Genomic DNA, 25,775 nt, shown 5'->3' on the forward strand with positions numbered 1-25,775 from the left:
TATGTGACCTGGTCTTCGGAAAGGGGGTTTAGGTGTCAAAAAATCTTAGTTGATTCGGATGGAAGATGAGATGCTTTTCACGTGATAGAATCCAAAAAGTCATAAACTAGTTTTCGCACGTTAGCTCCCTTTTCGTAGACCAGGTCACATATTTATTATTTAGGCTGTGTGAGTAGGATTCCCCTATTTTGTCTAATATATGTTTATATATACGTATATATTTAGTTAAGTGTGAGCGGATATAAAACAGCAGAATTTAAGCAGAATATCGAAAACTTTTTAATTTATATACTTTATCAACAAATATATATATGTGTGCACACCAAATTGGTCAAAGGTCTTGTGTGTGAAATCGTTAATTTTTTTAAAAGCTTTATAAACCAATTTTTTCATAAAAAATTAAAGAAAATTTTTGTTACTATTTCTGTAGATGATATATTATTTTTAAGCTTGCTCAATTCGTTAAACCTAACTAAAATATGGCAGCACTAACGGAGATCTCCACGTTGTATTATACTTTTTTCTTTTTCTATTGAAAAGAGAGAGTGATACATTAGAGCATAAGATCTAATTCACAAATTTCGTGAACAACGCGCTGCATTTAATTTTCTTCGAATTTGTAGTGATTTTAATCTGTTTGTGATAAAAACTTTTTAAAAATAATATTGCATTGTTTAGGTGACTATTAAATATTGTTATTACTATTGTTAATAGTGATTTCTTATGGTTGAAAGAACAAAGAATTGCTTAGAAAGTGTGTAACTTGCTGATGGCGCCCTTTTGTCAATAGCAAGGCCACAGCAGCAAAAATGTGGAAATTGTTTGGGCCAGCAGATAACATGCATTATTTATTTCAATATATAAAAAGCCTGTGTATGTTAAGTAATATTAGCTATAAATTTCGTAGCTTAGAGTTCAACAAGTGCTTTTGTTAGAGACATTTGTTTTATGTCATTGCTAACTTATTTAATTTCGTTTCATAGAAACCTATATTGAAATTGGAAGCTGGGTCAAATTTAATTATCAATAAAATACCTGCTACTATAAAGCCTGCCATAATGAAACGCAGCAACACATCATCTATTGGTAAGTATGTGTTACTTAATTGTTTAAAATATTGCTCATATCTGCTTAATTTATAGAAACTCCTTTCAAATCAACAAAATATTCACTGCAAACAATTGCCAGCGCTGGCACACCGTTAACCAGTTTTCAATGGCAACAGACCATAGGTGGTCCTGGTGGTACAACCATTACCACTACTCCAACCAAAAAGCAACAGATCGGCGCTACAATCAGCTCATTACCGCCTAGTACAATTATACAAGCAAGCGGAGTTGCTTCTTCTAACAGCATAAATGGTGGAATTGGTACGACGATTACGCCCGCGGGAAACACATTTAATGCTGTCACATCACAAGGCACAACACTTCAAGTGCGACGTCCAACTATTGTTATAAAACGTGAATTTCCCAAACGTTCAATACGGAGTGTAACGCTTGAGTTGATAGAGAAGAATCCTTATGTACATTTGGGTGTTTTGGCTAATCGTTTACCGCTACTGAAGAATATAATTTGCACCACTGCTAATATAACAACAACCGATTGCTATTTGACCTTGAAGAAGATGCGCCAAAATGAAGAATTCTCACTATTAGCCGAATACTTTGAGCTGAGCGAAACAGAAGTGCAGCAGATATTTGCTCGCACTGTGGTTAAATTGGCTCGTTATTTACGTTTGTTTGTGCGTTGGCCTGAGAGCAAAAAATATTATGACCGACATAAAAATTTGCCTTTTCCCTTCCGTTCGACTTTGTCACATGTGCAGTCGCTGATTGAATGTGTTGAGACAGATATGCCACGTCTAATGCCGAATGATTGTAGCAATTACAAATTTATTTTCAGCATTACACCCACTGGTGAGTATTTAGGATATTTCCGTAATAATTGCAATAATTTAAAATCAATTTCATTTTTTTCCCATAGGCATAATTTCATACATTTCTGAAGCTTTTGTTGGGCATCACGACGATCTAACGATATTTAATGCATCAGATTTTCAAAATTCCATACCCAAATACCTTTCATTGGTCGCCGATCCCGGTAAAGCCATACGCCGTAAGCGAAAACCGAAGCATCCCTCTATCAGCAATTCGTTGCCATCAAGTGGCAATGCAGAAACTGATTCCACCACTGATTCAGCTGATGAATCAGCAGACGATATTGAGGTGGACGATAGTGAAGAAAGTCAAACACTTAGCCGGTATGCAGCATCGCGCGTAGCCGCAGAATTGGCTTCCCACCAAACAATGAACATTGTAAATAGCGAATTGACATCGCGAAAAGTAAAAGATTTCACCATTCCGACTATGCGTGTGCGTGAACCAGTCTGCAGGCAACAAATTCGCCATATGATCAATTGTCTGCGTGATTTTAAAATGTTACAACCATATGCCATACAAGAGCCAATCATTTTCCAATACCTCAATGAGATATTAATCGTTGCATCGGCACTTACAAATATGCAGAGGTAGAAAAGTGTGGCTAACAATTAATTGGCATGTAGTTAGGATAAAGCAAATGAAAAGGAAATAAAAAAAAGACTCGTTTTATAGACGTGTGCAGTAGTAAGTTTTTTGTGCCGCTTATGAATTTACGCTTAAACGATTAAGAGTGGTTGATCGAAAGCATGGTTACATGGTTAAAGGCATTTGGGCGTGAGCTAATTTTAGAGTGCGTTTTATTATTCCATTTGCTTACATCTATGCCCATAATCGACAATATGAATTACTCAACTCAATTAAGTAATAAAACAATCGGTTGTTAACGGGAACTTAGTTTTAAGATTTCTAGTTTATACAATTTTAATTTGGCGCATGTGCAAAGAAAAGCCTCTTTGTCATATATAATAGTCGTTGGAATTTATCTGTATAAGAAAATATAAATTTCAGTCGTGCACGATTGAATTATGCAGCACTTTCCTATATATCAAAGCACCACCAAAAGAAGCAATAACAATGGCGGTAGAACACAACAAATTATATATATAATATTATATAATCTAGTAAGTAAATGTAAACATGATGAGCGACAAAATTCAATATGTGTGCAATACTGCTTCTTAACTGCTTTAAATGCACACCAACATATCGGCACTTCTTTGCGTGGTTAGTAACAGAAAATAGATTCTATATTACAAAAACTCACATGCATGTTGTAAAAAATTTATAAATTGTAAATATAAAAAATATGTAAACTTCATTTGAATATTTATACTAATTAGATTTGTATATATCTTACACACGCATTGATTTATAGTTATTCTCGAAGTGCGACGCATTTTAAAATGAAATGCAAAAAAGCCTGACATGTTGGTGTATTGCTAAAATGCCAGTATCGGATACATATTGATTTTTTTCAAATGAGCATGTAATCCGCACATTGTAATCATTGTCTAATTTTTTCCGAAAATAAAAAATAAATTAATGAAAAATCATAAATTTTGCAACTAATTTATTGCTAATAAACCGTCTCGAAATAGTAGAAGATGCAGATTTTTTATACATACTGCTCATACGAGCAAAATATAATGTTCTGTAATGCATCCGGAATATTTGTTACATTGCATCATGTTTGAAATTTCTCATTAATTTATAGATTTTGTCCAAAAATATACTTATGATATGCAGGAATAAATGTACCACAGTTCTATTCTCTTGCAACCAGTTGATACAGTGTATTGTAGTTTCGTTTACCTAACGGTTGTACGTATCACCTAAAACTAATCGAGATAGATATAGGGTTACATACATATGTATAAGTGATCAGGATGACGAGAAAAGTTGAAATCCGGTTGACTATCTGCCTGTCCGTTCAGATATATCGATATAGCTTGGTACGTGGGTTCGTTGGTACAAAAAAAGTTCGAGTTCGTAGATGGGCGTAATCGACTTGGAAACATGGATCCAAGGACCTTAGTCCTACGTCTACAGACTGCTGTACAATCCATTAGCAGGTGTTCTGGACTTTCAGACTCCGATTCGCAGAACCGGCAATTGGCACAAGAAGCTAGGCCCATGTTGAATAAATGCTTCTTAAGTTTGCAATGGCCAGTGTAGAAGGCGACCAGTAGCCTGACTTTATTCCTTGGGAGATTGATAAAATTTTTATACTCTCGCAACAAAGTTGCTAAAGAGAGTATTATAGTTTTGTTCACATAACGGTTGTTTGTAAGTCCTAAAACTAAAAGAGTCAGATATAGGGTTATATATACCAAAGTGTTCAGGGTGACGAGTAGAGTTGAAATCCGGAAGTCTGTCTGTCCGTCTGTCCGTCCGTCCGTGCAAGCTGTAACTTGAGTAAAAATTGAGATATCATGATGAAACTTGGTACACGTATTTCTTGGCTCCATAAGAAGTTAAGTTAAGATGGGCAAAATCGGCCCACTGCCACGCCCACAAAATGGCGGAAACCGAAAACCTATAAAATGTCATAACTAAGCCGTAAATAAAGTATTAAAATGAAATTTGGCACAAAGGATCGCACTAGGGAGGGGCATATTTGGACGTAATTTTTTTGGAAAAGTGGGCGTGGCCCCGGCCCCTACTAACTTTTTTGTACATATCTCGAAAACTACTATAGCTATGTCAACCAAACTGTATAGAGTCGTTTCTTTTAGGCATTTCCATATACAGTTCAAAAATGGAAGAAGTCGGACAATAACCACGCCCACCTCCCATACAAAGGTTATGTTGAAAATCACTAAAAGTGCGTTAACCGACTAACATAAAACGTCAGAAACACTAAATTTTACGGAAGAAATGTCAGAAGGAAGCTGCATCCAGGTTTCTTTTTTAAATTGAAAATGGGCGTGGCGTCGCCCACTTATGGACCAAAAACCATATCKCAGGAAGTACTCAACCGATTTCAATGAAATTCGGTATATAATATTTTCTTAACACCGTGATGACATGTACCAAATATGGGTGAAATCGGTTCATAACCACGCCTGAAATCTCGATTACCACTTTATCATGCGAGAGTATAAAATTTTCGGTGACACCCGAACTTAGCCCTTCCTTGCTTGTTATTTTTTATATTTATATGTATTTATTTTTTATTATATACCATCTAAAATTCTATAAAGCCTTACTTAAACAGACGAATATCGCGAGAAGTAGTAATGATAGCGATTTTGACCTTGGGAACTTTTTTGTAGCATATAAAATTTCCTACAAGTACAAGTCGTGTACATTTTTTCTATAGCTCTTGTCACTTACGAAATATATGTATATAAAAAAAAATGCGAATTTCGTGGAAAAGTCAGGTTTAGAGCCTCGTACTACCTCGTCGGTGTAAGTTACAACTTTGTTGCACTGGGCACTTTTGTAGAGTGAGCAATTCTGAGAAATATCCGTCTAAAGTGAAAGCGGTGCCATAAAAACCTCTGATCTGTAGAAATTTAATGATAAAAAATCACGGTTGTAGTATATTTTCTATGCACAAATTTTCAGGCAATTTTTTTAGGGTGTTTCCAAGGAAACTTCGTGACGGGATTGAAAAAATTAATAGTTCAAAAAAGAAAAAAAACACCCTATTGTACATATATTATATGTATGTGCATAATTTTTTATTATTTTTATGTACATGTTATATATAATACTTTTTTCATTACTTTTAAAAGTATTTTTTTTTATTTTTTAAAGTTTTGACAGCGTTTCCAGTTTATTTTTATTTATATAATTTCTTCGAATTTATTTGTTACTATGCCTTTAATTTGGCCTATAATTTTTATTCTAATTTTTACACCACATTAATAATTCTCCTTCATTTTGCTCGGAAAGCGAGATATCTTACTATAACATCATTCATTAAACAGTGCTAAATAACAACAATGTACACACAAATTCACCTAATTATGTTAAAGTTTTTTGCTGCTCTCCACCACTCAATGCTAATTTGCCAAACATAAGTTATTAATCAACTTACAACAGGGGGTTATTTGTTGCTGTTGTCTGCGTGTTACACGTTACTATAAGTTGTTTTTGATATTAATTTCTCACTTTTACTATTACTAGGTAGTTAACGCGCTATTGTAGTTATTAATTGCTTATGTAATTTTATATAATCGTAATAAGTTTTATTCAATTTTAAAACTTTTTAGCTGTGCTGCATAGGCCTGTTTTAAATTCAGCGCATGTTAAATTACAGCAGTACTTCATTTAACGCCTTAAATCTATGCTGAATTATATGTGGAGACGATTCAGCTTATTTTTGCCGTCGCATGAATGCAGCCTAAAATTTTTTTGTTGAGTGGCAAGTGATATTAACTAAAAACTTCGCTTAAGTTTAATCAAAGAATTCTTTTATGTATGTGTGAACATATACAAAAAGTTAGTATAACTTTATACCTTCGTTTAAAAAGGATTAGCAGTGAACGTTTCAGTATAAACTGTATCTTAATTCAGCTTGTAAAAACCCTTTTGCAATTATTTATTTCCTTTTACTGCAATGAAATAATCATCAATTGTTTAATTTTGTTTGTATAAGGTGAAACCGAACTTAACGATGTTATTCAGCGCTTTAAAATGCAACACCATGAAAAACATTAAAACTTAAAAACATGTTTTTTCGCTAATATAGACGGTTAGGATTCTATTCAGCGCCTCAAGATTTTAATACGGAAAGTATAGAACTATTCTTTAAAAACTTTCAAAATATGCTCCTTTCCAAGCAATGAGGGCGTCACGGAAGGCATTCTCCGGAATAGCTTTGGGAGCCGAGTTGCATGCCGCTGGTATCCTCTCTGTCGTCTCAAAATGCTTGCCTTTCATCGACATTTTCAGGCAAGGACACCGAAAATGGCTAGGGGGCGGGGCTGGTGGCGGAAGCGCTTGGATGCCGGCCTTGGCGTGGTTGTGGTACAACTATCACTCGGCTGTGAGCCCGATTGACCCTTCATTTGAGTCTCTTAAGGACTTCCACGTAAAACTTGGCGTTGACGGTTTGTCCAGGAGGAACAATTTCATGGTGGACGATGCCTTTGATGTCAAAAACAATGAGCATCGTTTTCACTTTGGATTTGCTCATACTTCCCTTTTTGCGGCGATGAGACGTCGGCATGTGCCACTCTTTTCCTCGGGATCATACCCAAAGATCCATGACTCATCACCTGTGATTACGTTATTCAAAACTTGAGTTAGCCTGCATGATTGTTATCAAACGTCTCTGTGGAGCAGATTTATCGAGTTTCACATAACATTTAATCGCGTACCTCTGCTTTAACGAACGCTGCATTTTCGGCTTGCACCATTTACAGAAACATCTTTGTCCTGTCTCTCCAGGTGTTTGAAAAAAATTGACCAGCCGCTCATTCATTAGCTAGGAACGCCCTCTACCGAATCCAGTCGGTGCACCGAAGTACTGTCGCGGCGAAAGAAAATCAGTCCTATCACTTTCTGGACAAACCCTGTTTATAATTCTTATTTTGCACGCTTACGGCTAGAATTCTATTTAGTTGCAAAAAATTGAAGTCAGCTGTAAGTCACAAAATGAAATTCATCCTTTTAAATTACAATTCAGCTTAACGTAATTGTAATTCGGCTGCATAAATTAAAGGCATAAACTCTACACTGAGTTTAGTTGTAAAATTACTTCAGCTTAATAAAATTATAGTCAGCTTAATAAAATTATAATTCAGCTTAATGAAATTAAAATTCAGCCACCCAAAATTAAAGCCGTATGGGTGCCGCACTGAATTCAGTTCAAAAATTTAATAAAAATATAATTCTGCTGCATTAAATTCAATTCAGCAAATACAATTTCTAATTAGTGCATGCAGTTGCATATTTCTTAACTTCATTTTTTATTAGACACTACTATCCAATGCACTTCATATTGTTTGCTTATCCGATTACAGTCTATGCAATAATTACTCCGGTTTTTCTATACTCTCATTTGTTTCACTTGCGTAATTACGGCAATTTTACGCAAGTATTTATCTGCAATAAGTATTGTTTTTGTTCTACTATTATCTAAACAACTGCTACTGCCCCAACTGTTGGTCATCATTAGGCGCCAGCCGGTGGTAATATGCCCCTCTAGGATGAATATATTCATAACTACATTTGTTGGTCGATGATTTTGTTTGCATACGTTTAGGTAAATATGCGGGCGAGTGCCGTTGCAAGCGAAGCGAATGTCCGTGGAAAACTTTTCGAAACTAATTAAAACGATAAGAAGTTGAAGGAAAAAATAAATTGTGTTAAAAGGGAAGCGTTTACTGCCTCCGTGGTCAGCGGTAAAAGTTTGGAATATTCTTTATTTTCTGAGAGATCATTACTATGTAAAGATGTAGACCAACGAGTTGTTGACCAAAAGAGGGAGCACTGAAAGAAGTTATTAGAAAGTTACGGAGGAAAATTGAAGTTAGAGGTGTAATCAAATAAAGAGGCTTATGCATTTCTATACTTAGCATAATTTATTTTGTTTTTTATATATATAGTAGGTGGACGGCACAGTCGTATAAACCTATTACATATTATCTTTAAGATGTTACTACTGAACATACTGAAGAAAAAAAAGGTAGATCTGATTATCGATCGAATATCGAAAAGAAAGTGGTTGTGAAAATGCAATTCTTGTTTGGATCGTCATTGAACACTCGCTCAGTACTTGAATCTAGTAAACTGTGGCAGCTTTAAAGTTTCCTAGAGATCAAGGGACATCCCCTTAGCAGCATTCCTTCAGAAACCATTTCGAGAGATAAAATCCCATCCTTTATCTGCGTGAAGGCATCAAAATACAAGATCTTGAAAGTTCTCCACCATTACAATTTTCTACTACGTCAGATTGTCCTAATATATGGAACTACTTAATACTGAATTAGTCGGAGGCATTGGCGGAAGAAATTACGGCACTATCTTACTCTTAGCCAACATAACGCTCTGCCCCAATAAAATACTAGTAAACGAATATTCTGATCTCTTAATTTTCTCCTTTGAGAAGTGCAATTAAAAAATAAATTGTAGTCTGTCTATATATGTATATGCCAGTCTCTCATTTTTTGATATATCGATCTGAAATTTTCCACATGTCCTTTTTTACCCAAGAAGCTGCTCATTTGCCGAAGCAGCCGAAATACTACTATAGCATATAGCTGCCGTATGAACGATCGGAATCAAGATCTTATAAGGAACCTTTTATTTATGAGGGTATTAAAGGTTCGGAGCAACCGAAGTTAATGTTTTCTCTTAACTTAATTGAGTTTCAGTTAAAAATTCTGTACAACTTCGCTTTACAAATTTCATTTTTAGTCTTTGATATTTATAATCCAGTTTGGCCGCCGACTTCGCCTATCATCGTGAGCATCTGCCGCGAGAAATAAATATACAGATAATATATAAATACATACTCTTGCATACATGAGCAATTTTATCGTCGTATACACCGGAATTCCGTGTGTACTCTTATTGTTCTTCACATTTCTTCTTCGGTTGTAGTCCTTCAGGTAGCTACTCTATACTACAGAGTTGTTGGACGTCCAGCTTCATTGATTTGCACTGTTTATATGGGAGGATATTAAATTAAGTGATATATAAATACCATATATCATGCACTATTAGGGTGTGTGAAGAAAATACTTTTTTCGGTTAGTACTTTGAAAAATTGGTTCTTAGACACCTCTAAGAAAGTCTCTCAATGCATGAGCTTTTAATTGTAGCGGGAAGGTTCAAGAATATCCGACGTTTTCGAGCAAAATTTTTTTCAGCGATGAGGCTTAATCGAAGAGAATCAAAAGCTGCCATTTAATACAGAAGAACAACGGTTTGGAGAGGTTATGGATTCATCAGACATTAGTTCTTCAAAAATGATGCCGGTTAGAACAAAGTCGTCAACGCCGAGCGTTATAGCGCCATGATAATCGACATTTGATACCGGAAATTGAAGCTCGTGATGTCGGCAACTACTTCGCATCAAACAATGGATTTATGAACACTTCGATGAACAGATAATTTCACCTTCTGGTCCTATGACATCATACCATTAAATTTTTTCCTGTGGGGATATGTAAAGTCTAATGTCTATGTGGACAATCCCTCATCGATTCAGGCCTTGGAGCTAAACATCACGCGTGTCATTCGCCAGTTACCAATCGAAATGCTCGAACGAACGAAAATTGGACTCAATGAATGGACAATCTGAGACATAGCCGCGGCCAATATTTGAAAGAGATAGTCTTCAAAAAATAAATGCCTATTTAATTTGACATCTCTGTATCTTTTCTTTGAAAAAGTAATAGAACCTTAAAATGGATCCCACTTTATAAAGGATAATTTTTCCTACAAAGCTTTAAGTTTTCGGATTTAATGACATTTTTGTCGTTGAGTTATAAAAATTATAAGAAAACAAATTTTACTTGTAATCCGGAGGAACTTGACTTTACAATTAAGAGCTCATACTTGGTTAGACTTTCTTAGCGGTGTCTAAGAACCCTTTGACCCACCCTTATGTGTATATTCGTATACAATTCCAGGAAAATAAAAACACTTATATAAGTATGTGTGTATATATACTATAGGTGTTCCGTTAAGTCACCATTGTAACTGTTTATCGCGTAGGTAATTTCCGTGCGAATGATTTTGAATATGTGTGTATATCTAAGGGAAGAAGGCAATATCAAAATATTAATGTTTATCACATATTATGAGGATTGTTTGAATAGTCGTTAACTTTTTCGTAAGTAACAGGCCTAGTAAAAGGAAATCCATTATATTTCCATTAGATGGCTTTAGTAACCAATATCTTGAGTTGTATGTACGAGTAAGAGAGGGGAAAAGCTTTCTTACCAAGAGAATTACTCAGACAATTTTGTGACAGACGTGACTGAGTGTTGTTGGAGTCCAAGATGGACATCAGCACAGGAAAAATACGCCTCGATAAGGACGAAAACGCAAGCCAAACCAAGCTGAAAATGTAAATACGATCGTCGATTCCATTTCGGCCTTCTGAAGGAAGGTGGGAGTTTTTATTGTCCGGCCCTGTGTCTGAATGATTTATACCTGTTTCTGTCTATGGCGAATGGTTTTGCTGGTGAAAACTACGCAGAGAACCGTGTAGAAGACGAACCTAGTTACTAATGCGGTCGAGGATTTCTATGAGAGTGGCATTTTGAATTTACATTCGAAATGTTAAAAAGTTAGCTGATAAAACCGAGCGCATTATTCTAGCTATTAAAAATGTCAAATACATTTTTTCGTTTTCCTAAACTTCATAGTCGCACAGGGCTGTCTCCTAAACATCATCTTAAAAAATTCTTGTTGACTGTGACTGCACATATTTTTCAATTTCATAAAAATTTCATGAAAAGAAAGTTGAGCACTTTTGGGTGATCCTGATCTGGAATGTGATGTAAAAAAGACACAAGTTATCTAAAACGAACCAAAGACTTACAAGAAGTCGGCTTCTATGATGAATCGAGGTCACATCTCCAACAATATGAATGTCACCGACAATCCGTTCGTTTACGAGAATCAGATTGGGGTTATATAGAACTTCGATCCGATAAAGGTCTGCTAGCTTCAATCCTCTGAAGAGTAATTCCAAAAATGAAAGCAGAGCGGAGTTCATTGAGATGTATAAATAATTTGTGTTAATACTATCACTCCTTTGTATGCTGCGTACGTGAAAACGAGCCCTCGTATATAAGAGAAAAATCCAAACGTACTTACATCAGAGTATAACTGTATATGTACTTATATCCGTCCATCATATTTTCCTCGCAACAATACCACAAAGTACGCTTTGTTGGTCCGTCACAATGGAATGAAATGTCGAAATTCGTCCATGTCCAGTTGATTGGGTGGCTGAAATGTGTTGCCTCAGTGGGAGTGTACAGTGTCTATATTGCCGAGCTTAATGGAATTATATCTGCAATCGTAGTATTTTCTTTGATCGGAGTTTAAAAACTAGTTTATGTCAAACTATACTATACTTTAACAGTATAAATTAAAAGACATTATAGATGAATTTGAGAGAGAGAGAGAATTTGCCTCTAATTTCTCAAAAATATTTCTTTCACAAAAACTTTATTAGAAGTTCGATGTCGGACTAAAACTTAAAGGTTCTTCTTGTGCTGGTAAAAGCAAGGTTTATGCCACAGTATGAAAGTAAAAGCTTAACCTATTTTTAATTTTTTTAAAGGACTGGAAAACAATTGATGTTTCGTCAGCAGAGTCTCGGATGTTTTAAAAGATGCATAAGTAATCGTATACAATTTTAACCTTTGTTCCGATTAAGCAAAAAGTTCTCTTAGGTTAAATCGATATATGATATGAGCTTAGTTTGTGGACAGGAACAGATTTACCTTCCGAAAGATTTTCTTTCTCCACAATTTTAACTTATTTATGCAATAGTTATAAACAAGCTTTTAAGAAGATTTTCAATTGTTATTATTTCTTATATATTTGCGCCCAAACTGAGAACTCTACAGCTGTATAAGAATATATTCTTTTAGAGCTATTATCATGTATGTCTATTTTTAGTACGGTTGTGGTCCACCATAGCTACTCATTTCAAAAATTTTAGAAATAATTTATTAATTTTAGACTCATAACATCGAGTATTCCTCACTGAGTCTATACGCTCGATGAAACTCCCAAATCACATTTTTAAAGAGGACTATACCTAAGTATTTGAGTTCTCTGGAGTACAAGACAAAGTGTAACCAAGACCACTCGAGCCAAGGTTTCAATTTCAGTGCAATGTGATTATGGCAAAAATATAAGATTATATACATGTATTAATTTAATAAAATTTGCCTATGAATTAAAACACTGTACAATGTATTTGCTGAAGCATTGTTTCCATCAAGTTGGCCATTAAGAGCGGCGATTACGAGGGAGTTTACATTCATATCCCTTTGAATTTGATAGCACGGATTGTACAGTCCATCGTTCAATATACTATATATATGGTATGTGAGCATATAACCATATATTTTTCTTATAAATCTGCAGAAACCATGTAGAGATATTTTTACAAATATATAATATGCATTTCTTTTATTCAGCGTTCTTCTAATATCTTACATTGCGAAATACAGAAATATACATGCACTACTATAAGCAAAAATTAGTAAGGCTTTGTGTATCATTTTAAATTTCTTAATTTATCTTCCTACATTTATTTCGAAAAATGTAAAGGAACAACTGGTACTACGAGGAGTGCCATGTCGCAGCGGAGAAAAAACAGAGAACAGATATCGCCTACCTTACAACGTTACGGTCGACCACAACACGTGTGGGATGGTGTGGGATAGATACCGAGAGTTGGAGAGGGAAGCGAGACGCATTTGCAGACAGAAAAAGAGAGAGGCCTTAATGCGGGAGTATAAAGAGCTTGACAAATTCGCTGACAGGGGTAATGCTCGAAAGTTCCACGAAAAAATGGGGCGACTAACAGAAGATTTCAAGACCGGAGCATACTCTTTTAGAACCCAAAGAGATGTTCTAGTAACCGACGCATACTACCAGGGCATACTAAAATTATGAAGGGAAAACTTCTCCACCCTGCTGAATGGCAGTGAAAGCATAACCCCAGGAGAAGGCGAACCCAATCGATGACGATGGAGCAGACGTTTCATTGCCCGACCATGAAGGAGTTCGAATAGGAATTACCCGCCTGAAGAACAACAAAGCGGCGGGGGCCGATGGATTCCCGGCCGAGCTATTCAAACAGGGCGACGAAGAACTGATAAGCAGCATGCATCAGCTTCTTTCCAAAATGTGGTCGGAAGAAAGCATAGCCAACGATTGGAATTTAAGTGTGCTATGTCCAATCCATAAAAAGGGAGACCCCATAATATGCGCCAACTACGGTGGAATGAGCCTCCTCGTGTATAAGGTTTTATCGAGCGTATTTTGTGAAAGATTAAAGCCCACCGTCAACTGATTGGACCTTACCTGTGTGGCTTTAGACCTGGAAAGTCACCAACCGACCAGATATTCACCATGCGCCAAATCTTGGAAAAGACCCGTGAAAGGACAATTTACACACACAACCTCCTCATCGATTTCAAAGCTGCTTTCGACAGCACGAAAAGGAGCTGCCCTTATGCCGCGGTGTCGGAATTTGGTATCCCCGTAAAATTAATACGGCTGTGTAAACTGATGTTAAGCAACACCAAAAGCCCGTCAGGATCGGGAAGGACCTCTTCGAGTCGTTCGAACGTCATTATTGACAGTCATAACTTTGAAGTCGTAGATAATTTTGTCTATCTTGGAACCAGCGTAAACACCACCAACAATGTCAGCTTGGATATTCAACGCAGGATAACTTTTGCCAACAGGTGCTACTTCGGRCTGAGTAGACAATTGAGAAGTAAAGTCCTCTCTCGACAGACAGAAGTTACTCATTATTCCCGTCCTGCTATATGGTGCAGAGGCATGGRCGATGACAACATCTGATGAGTTGACGTTGCGAGTTTTCGAAAGAAAAGTTCTGCGAAAGGTTTATGGTCCTTTGCGCATTTGCAACGTCGAGTATCGTATCCGATGGAACGATGAACTGAACGGGATATTGACGGGGGATTGACTTGGTTCAGCGAATTAAAAGACAGCGGCTACGCTGGCTAGGTCATGTTGTCCGTTGGACGAAAATACTCCAGCTTGAAAGTATTCGACGAAGTACCCTCCGGGGGGAGCAGAGGAAGAGGAAGACGTCCACTCCGTTGGAAGGACCAGGTGGAGAAAGTCCTGGCTTCGTTTGGAACATCCAATTGCCGTGACTTTGCGAAAAGAAGAAACGATTGGCGCGCTGATGTTAACTCGGCTACAACCGCGGAAGCGGTGTCTACGTCAGTAAAGAAGAAGAAATCCATGGCATCCCCTACACGACGGTGCATTGTCGTGGTGCAAAAAACAAGAGTTGTCGGTCCATAATTCCGGTCACTTTTTATGAATAGCTTCACGGAAACGACGCATAAGACTCAAATTGTAAGATTTCGGAGTACACCACACCTTCAAAATCGAAGAACACTGGCAATATAACCTTGATTTTTGACCTACTTGGACGCGGCTTTTTCGGCTTCGGCTCACCTTTGCCACGATATTCGGCCGATTTATTATTTATGAGTGATTTATTAATGAGTTTTCGTTCAAAATTTAAATTGGAAAGTCTTACCCAAACCCAAACCTTGCAGAGTGGCTAATAGACCAAGAACTGATATAATTGGTAAAAACTGGTATAATCAAATAAAGATAGACTAGTAAGCGTTTTTACCACTCTTTCAAGTACTCACTCATATTGAATTTAAAGAAGAAGAAGCTTGAAGAAGAAGCAAGAAACGGAAGCTTGTTCTTAAACTAATCTTAATACCTAGAATAATCCCCGCCACTGGCTATGACTTTCCTACAAGGTATTTTCCAGCAAATATATATACATGAACGCAAACAATGTAGTGGTATACGACGTCATTCGTGCGAATTAATACCGATTACAAAATAACACTTCACTGTACCTCAAATATTCGACTTGCGGGGAGGAAATTCATCATCAGCCGTTAATACCACAGAAGACAGTTAATTGAATTAAAGCTCAGACGACTGAGTATGAATTTCGATGAGGAAACACATTCCACATTGATAGACATGTCGGTTCGGACTTACGAAATTTTGACGAAAACTGTCAGCGAACCAGTGTTTTCCTAGATATTTTAGTAACAATTGATAAGGTGGCCAAACAACTAAGAAACTTAAATACATAGCTCATTGGATTGTTGTCGGTTATCAATAAGCCACTACTAAATACCGAAAATCCTTAACATTATTGATGTTTAAATTACCCAATTTTCCCTAAAGATAGAAAGATTTCGGTATTCTGAAATAAAATAATATCTTTATGTCGCCTGTAGTTGGATAGGCTAGGTTAGGTAAATGATTTTATTACTCGCGAGGTTTACTTGTAATGTTATAGACGCTTGCAATTGTGATCTTTCCAAAGTACGGATAAAAAAGACCATCGCATGTCGATTAAATGCCTAGAGTCTGCCACAAATTTATTGAGTCGGTTAATATCATATCAGCCAATTCGTCGGGTTCGTAAAAAGTATGATAACCTAGATTTTTCAGCTTTAATTTGGCGAAAACTGGAATGTAAGAAAGCTTCTAGATGTTTCCACTTCATCTTCCTTATTTCTTAATTTTAATTCTTAATATGCGAACTTCTAGTGGTGTACTGGTTATGAATCTGTGGATCGATTCCTCTACTTCTTCCAACAGATTGAGATGTAGCTAATTAAGTAAAACTGTGGAGCTTACAAAACAGTTAATCTGCGAATAGGCCTTGAGCCAATCGTGTAATGGCTTAAATTTGAGTCCGAACATTCTCGAATACCTACAATCAAAGCTTTATTTCTGTCTACTAAACAGGGTTAGAACTTTTAAAATGATTTAGTTGAATAACAAACTCGCTGAACGTTGTTGATCCGCGTCGGTAGTATCGAGAAAAGACCCGTATATTTAGTTCCTAAGCAGACTTAATGTCTTTGCTAATTCCCAAGAGAAGTTCCAATTTCGATGCTATAAAGCACCAAATATTCTTTCAGGCGCTACTTGGGTTCGGGGTGTTAAAATGTACCGGCACAAAAATCAAACAACCATTGCTCTAATTTTTCTTTACTTTTCATTTTCTTTACGACTAAGAAATTGACCCTGTACGCTTAGGGCCTCTCTGCACACTAATAGATCATAGATATAGCTTAAACTTATCGGATTTCATTCTTTCATACATATTCTCATAGTTTGCAATTTCTATGTTAATTCTGAACACTTGCAATCAAAAATCGGCGCGCAATCTCATTTGCAATATAAAAATACCAAAGGAAGCAGTCGTCCCAGCTGCTGCTTTAAAATGCAATTAATTCGTTCACCTTTTCGCATCACTGACAGATGCACAGGCGCTCAAAGACACCGGCCATAGTTGAAATTGCCAAATAGAAACTTATAAAATGCATTAAAAAGTGTTAAAAAGCATGCAAAATAAATGCAAGCGATTATAAACGAACGAAACGTGTCTTTGCAGCATACTTTTAGGTGTATAGCGTTGCACACAGAAGTATATATGTATAATTTACTTTTAGGTGCGCACAAAGCATACATACTTACTTAGGCAAAAGGCTAATCTGCGGCAGGTTGATATTGTGAAAGAGTTTTTAATTTAAAACGGGCCAAAGCGCTGACCCGACAAATGACCCGCACACACCTTAGAATATGCTACAAAGTCACTGGCCGTTCATGGCATAATGCATATTTATAGGAACAGAATTGCAAAATGCTATTCGGCAATTTGAAAGCGAGCGCTAAAGGAGCGCACAGACGAACAAACGGCTTAAAAATGCCGGTGAGTAAAACAAAATTTACGGAGGTGAGCGGAGGTGATTGCGCGCAGATAAACGAACGCAAGTGGCGATAAGCGCGCTGTATGTACCCCAAATGCAATGCTGCGTGTCGTCTGGCATTTGTAGACACCGAATTTCAGCTGGATTTGTAGGAATGAGTCAATTTTACCACCAACGCTATACCTAAGGCAGGCAAGCCAATGCCTGTGCCGTTTTCGTGCCATTAAATGTACAACAATTCCGGCTGCACATCTTAACATTCTCTACTTTTATTTAAATATTTAGCATACCAGCAGGCGCGTTAACGCGTAATCCGCAACGGCAACTGTATATGCAAATGGATTGATGCTGGCGTTGCTGGCAACGTCGGGGAAAACTTTTACGCCAACTTTTACATTGCACAGCGCATCGCCTTTTCTTTCCACCTCTGCTCCACTTGGTCGTGTGCGCCTGGCGCGCTGCTAGATAGCTTTCTTTGTATTCATGCAAATCCAGGTGCGCGCTCTGCATACGCTAAGCTGCGTCTGAAAGTCAAACTTGAGTTGCTTGCATTTCGGTAGCTTCTTTCACTTTCTCTGCTTTTATTTGCTTAAGCGTAAGTTTTAAGCGTTTCTATTCTATTTTTTGTATTTTTTTTTACATTTTTGCTTTCGCATTGTGTAGCACTTTTTCGTGCGCTTCTAAGCGAGTCGAGTCGAAATAATCGCATTTAAGGCAAGTTTTGAAAAACTTTGCCAACAACAAAAATAAAGCGAAGTGACTCCACCAGGTTATTAGGCGCCGTCCGTAGCGGAATTGTCGGTGTTTGCAATGCAAGTCAGGTAAATGCGCGCACTTCGCCTTTTCCACTATCCACTCTCCAAACATTGACTGTTTTCATCCGTCGTCAGCAAGATAAATTCACCGAAAGCCTAATAAATTTGCCTGCTTAGCTGATTAAGGCATGAAATAGAGCAGAAGTGCACCAATGCTGGCAAACTTTGGCGTTCCATTTTATTGAACGCTTCGTGGCGCGGTGCGGTGCGTGTGGCGCGGCAAGCGCTCGCGCATTTAATGCACTTTTGGCGTAATTAACAATGCACAAGTAGCCGCACAAAGCCCATGGTAAGCGTATTCTGTGTGCACTCCGCACTCTCCTTGCCCCCACATGCCACACTTTCAGTTTACAGCAACGCTTATGCATTGCATTTGTGGCGTTGTTCGTCCGCGCCGCTTATTTTCCAAATAAATTTCAATTGTGCAGACGAAAATGCCAAATAAACTACAATCAAATGCTACGAAAATAATTCCACCCACGCGCATCTTAAAATGGCGTTGGCGCGTGGTTTCTTAGCGTAGCAGCGCTACCTAGCTGCGTCGCGTGTTATGTCTCAGACAAATGATCCAAATATAAATTTCAGCAAATTGCCAAGAAAATTGCAGCGCTCCAACAAGGTTATGCCAACAGTTACACGGTACGGCCAACCGTCATTTTATTAGAGTGGCTGCCGCGCATAAAATAGCATCAGCAACAAACTTTTCGCAGGCGCTTACCTGGCAGCTGCCCACTTATATACCAATATACACTTCGTTTCATTTCTTTATATTTGTCACTCCACTCCACTCCAGGAAGTCGCCATAAGCTTGTCTACTCCGAATACCGGCGGTAGCAGCCGACATACAGTCCAGAAGCAGGCAACAGCTGTCACCGTCGTCTTCATTGCTGCTCTAACAAAAGTTCTTTGCGAACAACTCAATAATGCGGCCAAAGCGTAATTGCTGTGACCAAGCGTAGTATGTACATTGTGATTTGGTTCCAGCTTTAAGCCGTTTCTTTCCCACTAAAGACATATGAAATTTACTTTCTATCAATATTTACGAAAACACAGTGCTGTCAAATTAGCCTTCTTCTTCTATTATATATTGGCGTAGACACCGCTTACGAGGTTACAACCGAGTTTACAACAGCGCACCAGTCGTTCTTCCTTTTCGCTGTTTGGCGCCAAGGCCCTTCTCCACCTGGTCTTCGCAACAGAGTGGAGGTCTGTCTTCCTCTTTCTCTGCTTCCACTGGCGAATACTTTCTAAGCTGGAGTGTTCTTGTCCAGTCAGACAACATGACTTTGCCAGCGTAGCCGCAGTCCCATAACTAGCTGAACTATGTAAATGTCTTCGTATATCTCGTAGAGCTCATCTTTCCATCGACTATCGCCGACAGGTGTCAAATTAGCATGGCATCAAGCAATTGTAGTGACCACCCTGTATGATTAAATGCCGTCCAATGCAGCAGCAGCGCGCCCATAATGCTTTTTACCGACATCAACAGCAACTTTCGCAAGATTTTGCTTACTACCTACTCAATAGTACTGTGGGGATCCAACACGCCCTCTCACCATTTTACTGCCTTTTCATTATTTAAGCGTCGGTCGGCGGAAACTTTATAATCTGTTAATTATTTGTCTTATGCCAAGTTGGCGAAATTTTATTGCTTCCTCACAGTTTTCATATGCCTTCGCGTACAAATTGGAGCAGACATTGCGTTACCATATTTCAAGGTGAAATTGTGCAGTGTTGCTTGGGTTGATAGAAAAAAAGATCCAACAGAATTAAAAATATTCGAAATGTAAATGTGAACTTTCAGCTAATCGGGGATAGAGTTGGTATCGGTTAAAAAGTACTGAATTTTCAATTATGAGCGCTTAGAACAAATGCCTTAAATATTGTAGAATTAAATTAAGATGTAGCATTATAAACGTTTTAAAAGAGACAAAAAATATTTCAAAAAAGAGTTCTTTAAGCTGAGCCTGTAAGTTTTATTGCACTAATTTTTTTACTATATATAATTTCATATTCTTAAAAGTCAGTCTCTAAATTCTGAGGCAAAGTAGGATTATCTTTACAACATATAGATACAAATTTCAAAATTGAAACTTCCTAATATGCATATGTGTAAATATATTTTTCTTTTTAAAGACAAGGTAATTGAGTAATCTTAATATTTTAACTCAAAAAATTACTTGTTCTTGATTTAAAAAAAAAAAAACATTTCCCATAACTCCCCGACGGGGAATTGAACCCCGGTCTCCCGCGTGACAGGCGGGGATACTGACCACTATACTATCGAGGACCAATACGTAATATTTGAGTGAAACTGTGTGTTATATACACTGCAAAAAATATAATTTTTATTTGAAAATAAATTGCATATGCAATTTACAAATGTTTAAATTATTTAGTGATTAAATAATAAATGTCATAAAGTCAGTTTCTGATAACCATTCGAAGCGAATTATTATTATTTCACTCTTGTTCGCAGTAAGTTTTTTTATTAGTTTGCATTATTAGACTAATGAAATGAAAAATATATAGATAACTGGAATTTCAAATAATAAATATAAGCTTATAAATTTAGCAGGTTATTAAATTTTTTTGTGCCCAAATATAAATAATGTGTCCTCGATAGTATAGTGGTCAGTATCCCCGCCTGTCACGCGGGAGACCGGGGTTCAATTCCCCGTCGGGGAGATAATTACACTTCCAGTGCTACTTTTATTAACTAATTCACTAATTTAATTTTTTATTTGCGGTTTTATCTATACATAATAACAAGTGTAGCAAATGTGTGATTAAGAGTCCAAAAACTTAATTTTTTTTTATCAAATTTAAAATTAAGTATTTCAAAATGAAAAACAAAGAAATCCGCTTACTCCCCGACGGGGAATTGAACCCCGGTCTCCCGCGTGACAGGCGGGGATACTAACCACTATACTATCGAGGATATTAACAAATTTTTAAATAAAGCAGTATATGAGCACTCACTCTTTATTACGAAAAGAGTAAATTTGTTTTGTTTGAATGGATTCCGTGTTTAAAAACTTTTGAATGCTTTTGATTAGAAACCCTGAATAACAAATTCATTTTTGGGAAATGACAAAATAATTCAAATTGCATACATTACATTTTAAAATAATTTTAGTAAGCTGAAGTTATTCAAATTATTTTTATTATATCAATTGTGTGCAATATTTTAGTGCAATATTTGATAATCAAAATACACATGTGCGTATATAATTTTAAAACTGTTCCACTATCATATTATATTTTAAATCTCCAACTACAAATCAAAAACTAATCAACGCCATTTAAAAGTTCGATTGCCGTGCTGCTCTTGTTCGATTATGTACGAACATGTGCGCACATGAATGACCTTCACTCATTTACACTATAACATCTCGCCCGCACTAAATTCACTTATAAAGAATTGTAGAAATATAGAAAAATAATATGGCTGCAAGCAACGACCATTTTGTTTAAAAAATTTATTTAAAAACCGTGCAAAAATCGTTCAATCATTTCAGTTAAATACCAGGCAAACAAAGGTGCACAGCAAGTATTGCTTGCATTTCGTTCAGTTGGAAAGAGCGGCTGCTAAGCAAAACTGCTAAACGAAATTCTCAAATGAATGAACTGAGTCAGCGGCATTATCAATGCATATACTGTACATATGTATGCATATAAAGTATTTACGAAGTGTGTTGTGTCGCTATGTGTAAATATATGTATGTATGGTTTTAAGTCAGTAGGTATACATGTGAACGCAAAAGCCAAGAAATTTCTGGCCACACTCAAAATAATGGTGCTGGCCAATAGCTTATGGCGAGTTTCGTTCGAGCATTCTCACGCAATTTACTGGAAAATTACTTTTTACTGCGGCACTGTTGTTGTTTGTTCACTTTTAAGCATATATTTCAAATATCTTAAAAATTTATTTTCTTATGTATAAATATATGTATGCATGTATATGTATATTCAAACCTACATATAAGTATGTACATAATTGTAAACTGTTGGCACAAAGCGCTTCAAATTTGTTCTCTCAGCTACAGTAGATATCAAAAGAAAATGTTCGCGGATAAAAGATATATATATATGTAGGTATGTCTACGTTTGCATAAAACCATTTATAAACTAGAATAATGTTGGGTTCGGATGCAATGGAGCAATAATATCCTTCATAGATGTATTTCTTATAGCACAAAAAGGTTCGGACAGTTTTCAAAAACTAAGGGAATAATTTGCGTACAAACAAATGAACAAGTATTGACAGGGTTCAATGGATTCAGCTCATTACGCTGATTATTTATATGTATAACGCTTTATACGGTCTTTGGCATTTCCTACAGCTGCTGGCGTACGCCGATGACCTTAACACCCGCACCGTTAGTTCTGCGTTCTCCAGAACGGATAAAGAAGCGAAGCAAATGGGTCTGGCAGTGAACAAGGTCAAGACGAATCTCCTGTCATCAAACAAACAGTCGTCGCACTAGCGATAAGGCTCTATTTTGGAACCAGTATTAACAGCCACAACAATGTCAGCCTCGAAATCCAACGCAGAATAACTATTGCCAACAGGTGCTATTACGGACTGATTATTCAATTGAGAAGTAAAGTCCTCTCTCCACGAACAAAAGCCAAACTCTGTAAGTCACTCATTATTCGTGTCCTGTTGTATGTTGAATAGGCATGGACGATGACCACATTTAATGAGTCGAATTAAAAGACAACGGCCTAGGTTATCTCCTTCACCGGGCAAAAACACTCCAGCTCTGAAGGTATTCGACGTAGTACTCGCCGTGGGAAGCAGTGGTCTTCCACTTCGTGGAAGTGGAAAAGGACCTGGCTTCGCTTAGAATCTCTAACTGGCGCCACATTGCGAAAAGAAGAGCGAAAGGAAATATGTATGTATATAATCCCTCACTTATAGATGTAGCTATGTTTTTCTATAATATTATTATCAATTACTTTTGTTTTTTATGACAAAAGTAATATTTTTTGGATTTTTTCTTAAAATTAGAAGAAAAAAGAAATAATGCCACAGTTTAGTTATAAATTCTTTTTCCTTATTATAAAATTCAAAAATGTTAAAGCAAGTTTATGACCCTGGTTTTAACTGATGAATGTGTCAAGATTTCAAATCGATTCTGATGAAAATGTTTTTTTTTTTATATTATACGATTATTTAATATTTTTAATAAATTTAAAGAGTTGATTTAAAAAGTGGAGTATACAATAATTTGAAAATATATTTAAGATGTTATACATATACCGTAAGAATTTTCATAAAAGCAATATTTTTATTTTATTCTTAATGTACATATATTTAAGAATACACACAGAAAATTTCATATCGTTATGAATGTAAAGTGCATTGCAAGTTTAAATGCGCCTTTCTCATAATAACGGTTTAATCGATTAGTCTCAAATCACGAGCTTCTTAAATATATTTATATTTCAGTAATTAATCGGCAATTTTTATTATCGATAAATACACTTTTTTATAAACAATATAATTCCGAAATTTAGGTAAAAAATCGTTGAAACAACGTCTTGTCAGGCTACCGATTATATCGAAGAGTTCATCTAGCTCGGATATCCCATTTTTTACATCGGTCTTTGTGTTCTTCTGCCTTAGCATTGCCAACTTCATCTTCTTCAGGGTAGCGCTGCACTTTAAAGGCTTCCTCCTCTTCTGCGCTAATCTTCCGAATGAATTCCTGCCTTGGAGAGTTGTGTCAGTTTCGTAGGCCTCGGTCGGTAGCCCTATTTCTATCCTATTTCCGATTCCTATTCCTTATTTTACTATTTGCTTCCGCTGATTCAGGTATAGGGGAGGCGGTTTCCTCCACGCAAACTGTTTGGATTGCCCTCTCAATTCCCTGTGGCAGCAGGCCCAGAATTCTGCTTTGTCTTCGGAAGGCATTCAATTCGTCGTCCATTCGTGCTTTTTGTTTTTGTACTGGCGTGTTGTTTTCGCTGTTTTCTTTGTTCATGTTGTAAGGGTCCCCGCTTCAACCCGCTATCTTCGCTCGATTGTACAGTTGCATTTTCGGTCCCTGTGGTTATCTATGCACTGCAGGGAGGCCACACGGGGGTTGACACGAAACCTTAAGGGAATTCGTGTTCAGAGCCAGGACCATAGCACCAGTCAGAATTGAAATCAACTGAACCTGTACAACCAACCTGATGGCGACGTAGCATCCAACGTACTTCAAGTCCTGCCAAAGTTTTAACGAGACGGAGGCGCCTTAGACATTACCCTGAAAGCCGTTTATGCAAGATGTCACTCTTGCATACTGAGAATGCCACAGAAGTCAGCCCAAGTTCAACGGTTTCAAGATCGTATGTCAAAATCGTGGTCCTTCTTCGTTGCGTGATTTCTTTCCTCGTCATCTCTGCTGTGCTCTTTAGTCGGGGCTGTATGTGTTATTTACAACTAATGGGCGTTTCTCAGGCAGTTTACTATCTGCCATCCGTTGCCTCGGCCGAGCATTTGCAGTTGGGGATTTCTTTTCCTTGCGGTTTCCGTTGTACAGTTCCGGTTTCCGTCGTCGCTATGTTGCCTAACTCTCATGGGTAGAGGTAGCCCTCTATGGGGTTGTGAATGCTTATTTTGAGGCGGCATCTATTCACCTTGTCACCGGAGACTCGTAGGATGCTTCAGGTCTTTTAAGCCGAACCCTCCTCTCCCGTCGCTTTTGGTCAGGGACTGCTTATTGGGTATTCGCAGCCAACCTAAGAACTTAAGCCGTTAACAGTTCGCCAAGGTGTAACCCTTGAATAACCATTTGATTAATTACTAGTTTTAACAGTACTTTAACGAACTTTGTTTGGTTTTTTAATTTTTGAGGATTTAGTTCAGAGATAAAGTGGTCACCGCAAAACGTATTTTTTGAGAGGAGCTCACGGAAATCAGCTATAGTTCCTTTCCAAATACATTTTTTTACTAATACTAAGTCTTGAAATACAGTTAAAAGTTCCCATAATATGTGTGCAAATTTTTGGATCAATAAATGTGAAAGCTTTCTTTTTTCGGCCTTCTAACTACATACTGTGAGCGTCAAAAATAAGTAAACAGCAGTTCTCTCAATATTAAAGTATTTATAACAACGCAATCTTTAATGCAACAATAAAAAGTTGTATTACAGGATTCAAGGCTTATATTATAAGAGTTTAAYTTAGTATAAATAATAAACAAAAACTAAACACAGCCAAAAATAATTCACTTAAATTAAAAATACTCTCGTTTTTTCGCGTCAAAAAAAAGTAAACAGAGTAAAGTTAAAATACATATATGTACATAAACTAAATTGATATAAGAGTATTGTTTRCTTTCCTTTGGACTTCAAGACCTCCGTTAATCTTCTAGGCATAGATTCTGTAAGATTTTTTGTAACTTCTGGAGAGATTTTGCTCCATTCTTCAGTCAAAGCCTGTTTTAGGTCGTCTTTGCTTCAAATGCTCCTCTGCCTGATTTTTCGGTCAAGGTGCTCCCACAAATGCTCGATAGGATTAAGGTCTGGGAACTGCGGAGGGTGATCAAGAGTTTTTGGCGTTCGATATAA

The 25,775-nt window shown here is 36.9% G+C and overlaps 1 protein-coding gene and 3 non-coding genes across 6 annotated transcripts in view; 2 read left to right on the forward strand and 2 right to left on the reverse strand.

Moving 5' to 3' along the window:
* Positions 1-3,500, forward strand: part of LOC108973776 — a 4,969-nt gene extending 1,469 nt beyond the window's left edge. Inside the window, exons 1-4 of one of the 3 annotated variants that reach the window (XM_018941273.1) lie at positions 560-678; positions 984-1,086; positions 1,143-1,919; positions 1,987-3,500. In XM_018941273.1, coding sequence (XP_018796818.1) covers positions 1,059-1,086; positions 1,143-1,919; positions 1,987-2,534 — 1,353 coding nt within the window. In that variant the 5' untranslated portion in view covers positions 560-678; positions 984-1,058 and the 3' untranslated portion in view covers positions 2,535-3,500. The other 2 variants (XM_018941265.1, XM_018941257.1) reach the window with 2 other exon arrangements.
* Positions 3,501-20,428: 16,928 nt separating this feature from the next.
* On the reverse strand, positions 20,429-20,500 carry Trnad-guc. Its single transcript has one exon. It is a non-coding gene; the product is annotated as a tRNA-Asp (tRNA).
* Positions 20,501-20,826: 326 nt separating this feature from the next.
* Positions 20,827-20,898, forward strand: Trnad-guc. Its single transcript has one exon. It is a non-coding gene; the product is annotated as a tRNA-Asp (tRNA).
* A 181-nt stretch (positions 20,899-21,079) lies between these two features.
* On the reverse strand, positions 21,080-21,151 carry Trnad-guc. Its single transcript has one exon. It is a non-coding gene; the product is annotated as a tRNA-Asp (tRNA).
* Positions 21,152-25,775: the final 4,624 nt, after the last annotated feature.

Source organism: Bactrocera latifrons, unplaced genomic scaffold (genome assembly GCF_001853355.1).
Source record: "Bactrocera latifrons isolate USDA-ARS-PBARC rearing strain unplaced genomic scaffold, ASM185335v1 scaffold_110, whole genome shotgun sequence".
NCBI classification, from domain to species: domain Eukaryota; kingdom Metazoa; phylum Arthropoda; class Insecta; order Diptera; family Tephritidae; genus Bactrocera; species Bactrocera latifrons.